Source organism: Lactuca serriola, chromosome 7 (genome assembly GCF_051521515.1).
Source record: "Lactuca serriola cultivar US96UC23 chromosome 7, Lser_US96UC23_V15, whole genome shotgun sequence".
Taxonomy (NCBI): Eukaryota; Viridiplantae; Streptophyta; class Magnoliopsida; order Asterales; family Asteraceae; genus Lactuca; species Lactuca serriola.
The window spans coordinates 181,709,670-181,717,815 of NC_136414.1; the positions used below are offsets into that span (position 1 = coordinate 181,709,670).

The window sequence follows — 8,146 nt, forward strand, 5'->3', positions numbered from 1 at the left end:
CATTTTACATTTATTAACAAGTTATTATTTTGATTTTTGATTTTACATAATACTACTTTACAAAATACTACTAACACATTATAATGAAAAAATATGAGCCAACTTTATTAATACCAAGTATAGAAACAAAAACCTGTAACTAAAAGGCACAATATTAACATCAAATTTTATAGAATTTGTAGTATTTACAAATTTATTATCAATGACTTTATTTTTGTCATTATCAACATTATTTTTATTTATCAACCGTGTAATATAAATAACGTTATTTTTAGAAAAGTTATTGATTTTAGATAAAAATAGTAAGTTGACCTATAAAACTTACAATATTGTAATAAAAGAAGTGTTTCGAAATCTATGTTAAATATTATGTTTATTTTATTTATCACGTTAATTCAGGTTTACTTACAATCCAAAATAAGCTATATTTTTTTGTTGACATTTAGTAGGGGTGTTCATGAATGGTTAACTGAACTGAAAATATATTTTGGAAGGTTAACCGATACCATCGGTTTGTTCATTTCTTGAACTTAAACCTAAACTGAAAAATCAGGTTATCAGTATTCGGTTAACCTATTTTCTCGGTTAGGTTATCCGGTTAACCAATTAACCATTACTAATTAATAAAAAATTGTTAAGATTACTAAACCCCATAACAAATTTCCTAAAAAAGAATGAATGTCAATGAATAATCCGTATAATTTGTTTAGTTATGTTGTTGCCGTTATTAATAATGGAATTATGATGAATTATCAAATATCCATGGAATATAGAAAATAATATCGACTAATACAAAAATATATTTTTTTAAGTAATAGATAAAAGATAGTCAAATATTTAGTTATTTATATGAAATGGTAATGAAATGAAATGATAATTTTAATCTATATCAACCTATGTATATTTATAACAAATGTTAATGATGACCATTATTGGTTTATAATGGAAAATATAAATAATATAACCCATTACTAATTATAATTGGAAATTTCTAAGAATAATTTGATGTTAACTTAAATGACAAAATATAAACAATATTTTAAAAAATAGAAAATAAAATTTCAATTTTTGGTTAACCGTCCGTAGCAAAAAACATGAACCTTAATTGGACCGAAAAGCCGAAGATTTTACCGATTCGGTTAACCAAACCGAAAAATTCAAAAATATCGGTTTGGTTAACCTGAAAATCGGTACGGTTTTTAGGTTTTTCGGTTCGATTTTGGGTCTTTGGATATTTTGAACACCCTAACATTTAGTATTCTTTTTTGTCTATATAATAATTTTACATACCAACCGTGAAAACCACATGTTATAACCTAGTATATATATATATATATATATATATATATATATATATATATATATATATATATATATATATATATATATATATTTTCTTTCAAATTTTGAACATCAATTTGAAATTATAACCAAAATTAGTGGAATACAATTAATAAAAGCGGGAAGAACTTAGAATGGTGCGATGTGGCAAATAAGGATGCTAGAAAATAAACATGTGACAAATTTAGGATTTGTTTATTAGGAGAGGTAGATAAGTACTTTTGAATAAATTATAATGAAACAACTATAATGAAAAATTATTTAAATCAATAAACAAATATTCATTTACTTTATCCAAAAATTAAAATAAATTATTTATTACAAATATCAAACCACAATAAATTAATAAACACTTAAAATAAACAATCTCATTATCCCAAACACCCCTTAACCTCCGTCAATCACGTGATGATTTATGTAGTGATAATAAGTTGTTCTGATTTAATTATAAGTCTTGGATTTTTGGTCACAATAGAAGTGTTCTTATAGAAATATATGCAAATAATAGGAAATAGCAACATATTTTGTCTTTTTTTTCTATTAAATACTAGTTTATAACTCGTGAGAACTACGGTTACAAAATTAATTAAACTTTTATACTAAAAATTCAAAGTTATTAATCAATTATTTTTAATAAATTATTAATTAAGAGACTTTTTTAGTTATATAAAATTATAATCATTGAGTTAAATAAATATGTGAAATTATATCACTTTATAATTTGTATTAATTTTATTTTAATTTTTATTTTAATGTTATTAATTTAATATAAATAAAGTGGAAATTTAAAATTTAAAATTTAAAATGAATAATCAATAGGTTGACAAGTGACAAGTATTAATTATGAAACATAATAGGGTGACGCACGGCAAAAAAAAGAATAAAATATGCATTAACTAAGAGATCTAATAAGGTGACATATGTAAGGAGAATAACACTATTCTTTTATTAGAATAATCTTTTATTAGAATAAGAATTTTTACTTCAATTTCTTATTGAGTCAATCAGAAACCATTATAGTTTATCTCAAGAACATGGCATTATGTTAGAAAAAGGGTATCAAAACAAAAAAGTGACCTTCTTCACAAGTATAATGTATTAATGTACCTAAAATGAATAAATGTATGTGTGTGCTTGAGACTTTCAAATTTGTAAACATCTAGCCTCCATCGATTCTTTGAATTTGTTTAATTGTTATTATCCCGCTTCCATTGATTACTTGAAGTCATTTTCAATTGCAATTTGATGAGTAGTTAACGTAATTAGTAATTACATGCAAGCTTGATGGTGATTACCACATAACATGCCACATAAGCAACATAAATTTAAAAGTTAAATCTTGCTATATAGTTCACATACATTTTCACGATGCTCTAGCAAGATCTCTCAAAAAAGAAACCACATCATCCGATGTATCGAGCATGTATCGCGCATTCGTACGTTTACGCCCAACCGCACACGAGAAATAGTTATCCCCTTTCAGATCAAGTACGTTCCACGTTATTTTATCCGGGGATTGTGACGACCGCCTCCCACCATTCCCAACACTGTTACTGTTACTGCTACCACTACTGTTAATACCATTACTAGTGCTGCTACTGTTATTGTTTCGCTTGTTTTCTGTATTTCGTTGAGTTTGCTTCTGAGATGATTTCGAACCACTTCTCCCGGACTTCCTATCTCCACACGGCTTTGTCGCATCACTTATCTTCGGTCTCGCGATGCCAATATTGTCTGATGGAAGCTCCGGCTCGAAAAATGTGTAAATATCTTCGTCCTATAAACATGTTGAGTTTAATTCATAAACATTTTGAGAAAAATATATTTATTTTGTTGAAACATAATTATAGATTGGAGTGTATATCCGGATACCTTCCCTAGGGAATGGCCTACACATAGGACATAATCGATAGGCGCCGAAATTGATTTACTGTGAACAATCTCTCCTAATATTCGAACAATCGTAACACCCTATAAAGATTGATTCAAAAAATATTAAATCAGAATATCTTGTAAGCTTATTTACTCGAATATTTTTTAAACATCATTTATCGAGACAGAGAAAGAGACAGAGACAGAGTGCACCTTTGTAACACCCACGGCTCGAACCTCAACAGATCGGCTACCTTGGACAACATCGACCGACGCGTTGGATATAGGGCCTGTCCAAAGATGCTGTAACATATCCCTAGCTTGCAGCCTCCCAAATTCCACATCTGTGTTCACAAACAATTTAAAAAGGGTAAATCACGATGTTATTTCTAGTGATTTTCCTTTTAAAAAAAATGATACTTAATTACTTATAGTTTTATTACAAATGTGAACATAAGAAGCATATACCTGAATACTTGTAGTTCCATACAAGTGATGTTTCCCGAAGCTCGAAATGAGATCGAGGTGTTCTTTCAGTAAAATACTCAAATACATGCTGTCAAGAGTTTATTAAGTTTATAAAATAAATAAATAAAGTCAAAAATGGAAAATAAATAAATAAATAAATAAACCTTAAAAACTGCAAATACAATGTGGGAATTAATACCTTTACACTATCAACCCATTCCATATTTGAATGTTCAGGCATCGTTGTCATCCAGTCACCTCTAGTGGACCGCAAAAACATTCCATTTTCAGCAGCCAACCACATGTCGTAATCACCAAAGTTCTACAAACATCAAAATAAACAAAAATTAAAATTAAAAAAAAAAAGCCAATAGAATCCGAACGAGACTAAATGACCATTTTACCCCTATATTACAAAAAAACAAATTCCACAATGTTAACAAAATTTTTAGAGGAGTTGGGAGGGGAAAAAAAGGAAAATAGATTTTTTAAATGGTCTGAATGAGAGTCAATGACCATTTTACCCTTTTAGAAAATGTACCTCATCAAGTACACCTCTGTCACTTCCACTGAGTACAACCACTGTGGTTTTTGGATCACTACAGAGCCTAGTGAGAGGTTCTTTCAAATCCGGGTGTAATTTAAGATCCATTTCTCTTATCTGATCACCCCCACGTCTATCAGGACTATCAACAGGTTCAGTTAATGTCGCATTAAATCCCTGTAAATTTTTTATATATATATAAAAAAATCAATATTAGAATGCAAATTTTATAAACTGAAATGTAAGTTTTCTTTTACTTGCCAGTATAAGAAGTCGGTTGCTTGACTGCAAATATCGATCAATTGCCTCTTCAACAGGAAGCAAAGGTGGAACTTGTCTGATTCTTTGTTGTGCTTCAAGCACAGTATCATTTAGTTCACTACATAAATTTCAAAAACAATAAATCTTTAGATCCTTCAATGGTAAATTTCAATAAATAGCAAGGGCATTTTGGTCATTTTGTAAGTACCTTACAAAAGTTTCTGCCCATTCCTGAGCAGTGTGAGTTGTGACATGTGAGAAATTATGTAAATGACGTTTTTCTCTTTCTTCAGCTGACATATTTAAAGCTTGGCCAATGGAAGCTGCAACTTCAGTTATGTTCCATGGGTTAACAAGAATGGCCCCTGCACCTAGGGACTGAGCAGCACCAGCAAACTAGAGGAATACAAGTTTATAATTTATAAAAAAAAAATATTGAATTGGTTTTTTTTTTTTTTTTTTTTTTTATAAGATTAAGAATAAGGCTAATGAACTAATCATAAACTGATGATTACTTCACTTAAAATGAGAACTCCTCTTTTCTCATCTTGGCATGCGACAAATTCGTAACTAACAAGATTCATTCCATCTCTCAAAGATGTCACAAGTGCTATATCTAGTAAAATCACAAGAGTATAACAATATATTGTCAGTAAAAAAAATGCAATATTTCCTTTTTTGGAAATTTATTATTATCTATTTTAGTCATTTGGTATTATTCAATATAAGATGATGGGATTTAAAGCTTGATAAACATACCGGTGACAGCATACAGAGCACATAAAGCTTGAAAATCAAGAGAACGATCCTGCAAATATTGGTAGTGAAATGAAAGTACATTGTTATTATAGGTAAAGAATAAATTACATTGCTATTATAAGAAAAGAAATATTAATATAAAAAAAGTACATTGCTATTTTATTTACCAGATGGTGAATTGGAACGGTTGTTAATGTGCCAAATCTACCATTTATCCGTCCCACAATTTCATGAACTTGACTTGTGAGTTTTTGATCTGCAATACCACATAATCGAAAATCAATGAAATGAAATGAAAGTATGTTGCTATTATGGAGACATACATTCAGGAACATCGGTTCTTGTTGGCACTGCAATCTGTAACAAAACCACTTTATCATGCCAATATTGATTTTCCTCTAGAAACTTCTCGAACGCGAGTATCTTTTGTGGAATCCCTTTGATCATATCTAACCTATCAACACCTAACATCACCTGTAAAAAGTAAAAAAGAAAAGAAAATAATCAAGAATCTAGAAAAAAATAATTAAAAAAAAAGATAAAAGTTAAAAAGGTAAAATTACCTTTCTCCCGGAAAATCTCTCCTTCAATTCCCTAATGTGCTCCTGGACTTGAGGAGCCTCAAGAGCATGTATGAAGCGATCTGAATCTATACCAATTGGGAACTGTATTTCCATAAATTAAAAAATTAAAAAAAATCAATTTACAATGTTATAAAAAAAAAAAAAAACTTACTGCTGCAACACGAGTAAGCCTCCCTTGATCCTCTACTCCTTCAGGTGTTCCCTCGAGTCCCAAAATACGAGTACACGCACTCACAAAATGTCTTGCATAATCATACGTATGAAAACTGCAAGAAACAGCCCATATTGGAAAAAGATAAAGTGTGTTACAATTGTAAACAATAAGAAAATTACAAACTTACCCCACCAAATCAGCAGCAAGAACAGCACGTAAGAGCTCGGATCTAGAAGGTAAAGTCCGATGAATTTCAGAAGAGGGGAAAGGCGTATGAAGAAACCAACCAACTTTCATGTTTTTGTTGTGATCTTTGAGACATTTTGGAAGAAACATAAGATGGTAATCATGGCACCAAACCACATCACCTTCTTCATAATGCTCGTTTACCACGTCAGCAAACATTTGATTTGCTTTTTTGTAGGCAGCAAATTGGGATTGGAAGCTTCTAGTTGTGGCCAAACGGTCTTCTTGTGGAAGTCCGAGGTAATGGAAAAGTGGCCATAATATGTTGTTGCAATACCCGTTGTAATATTGATGTACAATTTCTTCATCTAGAAACACCGGTATACACCTCTGCATCAAATATATTTAAGATTACATTTTATGTCATTTTTAATTGAAAAATAAATAAATAAAGTATAAATGGTTTTGTACTTTTGTAGTTTATACTTTTTACTTTATACAGTACCTTTTCTGCCAGTGCTTTAGTTAGTGCCCTCTGCCCAGGCTCATCTGGGACATTAACACCTGCCCATCCAATCCATTTTGCCTCCACCTCCTTCACACCTTCAATAATTTAAAATAAAAAAAATTTTACATTCAAATTGCATCATAAAATATGTTTTAATGAAGAAAAAAAAGAAGGAAATTTAAACTTTTTTTACTAGTAACATACCCAAAAGTGCACTAACAAGGCCACCACCACTAACTTCAAGAGACCAACTTTCTTCACCTCTACGAACAGCAGAAACTGGTAGTCGATTAGCAACGACTAACAGTCGTTGTGTAAAAAGTCCACTATCTGGTTTTTCCCATCTGTCACGAGCAGCGGAGGCTCCTTCAAGATATTGTTCCACAAAGTCATCACCTTCCCTTAATCGCTGTTCATGATCCAAACCTTCATTGCCATTGACATTGCCGTTTCCATTAGCGTCGTTAGAATTTGAAGCTTTGTTGTTCTTTCGTAGCCTTTGTCTCAGCAGCCGATCTATTCGACTCGATGGGACTGGTGAATTCGCATTGTAATTATTCCCAGGCATAACCCCAATTTGTTCTAGATCATCATAAAACCAAAAATTGAAGAACGTCAGAATCAAACACCGACTCAATCGATGAAATTGAAGGTTTTTGTAATAAATTAGCGGTTATGTCGTGGATTTGAGGGAGAGAAAGAGGGGAAGAAACAGAAGAATTTGGGTTGCAGATGAGAGAAAAGAGAGGGGAGATGAATAGTAATGAACAGTGTTGTAAGCTTTATAGAGTGTGTGAGTGTCTATGACTCACAGCCATGCAAGAGGTGAGGTGAATCAGCAAAATTTGTTGGGATGATGAGTTTTCATTGATTCAATTAAATACTCATAGACTTTTTTCATACTGATATTAAATGATTTCATTCATTGCTTAGGTCAGTAGAAGAACACGTAACCGAAATGAAGTGGAGCCGATGGTATTTATGATCCTCTTACTCGATTTCTTTTACTTTTATTCTTCATCTTCAACAGTTATCTTCAATCACCTTTCAATCCAAACATAATTTGTAAATGAAACATAAGATCGATATTGATAACAATAACCAAAACCTGCAACTGAATAAACAGATACGTGTACCCATTGCTTTGAATGTTGTACATGTGGCACAAACAGCTGCGTGAAAGAAATCTACCCGAAAATAGTCGGTTTGCATCAAGAAAGATGTTCAAAATCACGCCCCTGAACGAATTAGATCGGTAGATTGATTGGATGGACGCCTTAGAGGAAGCATATCGAGTTGGCCGAGATGAAGAACAAAATGAAACCAACAAGCGGTGTTGATTGTTGAAGATGAGAAGATCCAAGGAGGAAGCAGAAGAGAAAATACGAAACCAACCACGACGATGACGATGAAGATGAAGATGAAGCTCATCACTACGTTTATCTAATTAAGTTTTGGATATCTTCCTC

The 8,146-nt window shown here is 31.3% G+C and overlaps 1 protein-coding gene across 1 annotated transcript; it reads right to left on the reverse strand.

The window, feature by feature from the left end:
* Positions 1 to 2,556: 2,556 nt before the first annotated feature.
* Positions 2,557 to 7,259, reverse strand: LOC145063041 (alpha,alpha-trehalose-phosphate synthase [UDP-forming] 1-like). Its single transcript, XM_079010640.1, has 17 exons — positions 6,882 to 7,259; positions 6,675 to 6,772; positions 6,171 to 6,559; positions 5,981 to 6,095; positions 5,809 to 5,910; positions 5,569 to 5,719; positions 5,413 to 5,501; positions 5,246 to 5,294; positions 5,002 to 5,102; positions 4,695 to 4,882; positions 4,487 to 4,604; positions 4,223 to 4,402; positions 3,881 to 4,003; positions 3,682 to 3,769; positions 3,427 to 3,557; positions 3,214 to 3,312; positions 2,557 to 3,118 (listed from the first exon to the last, which is right to left on the reverse strand). The coding sequence occupies exons 1-17, from the start codon at positions 7,243 to 7,245 to the stop codon at positions 2,705 to 2,707; spliced, it is 2,799 nt and encodes a 932-aa protein (XP_078866766.1). The 5' UTR covers positions 7,246 to 7,259; the 3' UTR covers positions 2,557 to 2,704.
* Positions 7,260 to 8,146: the final 887 nt, after the last annotated feature.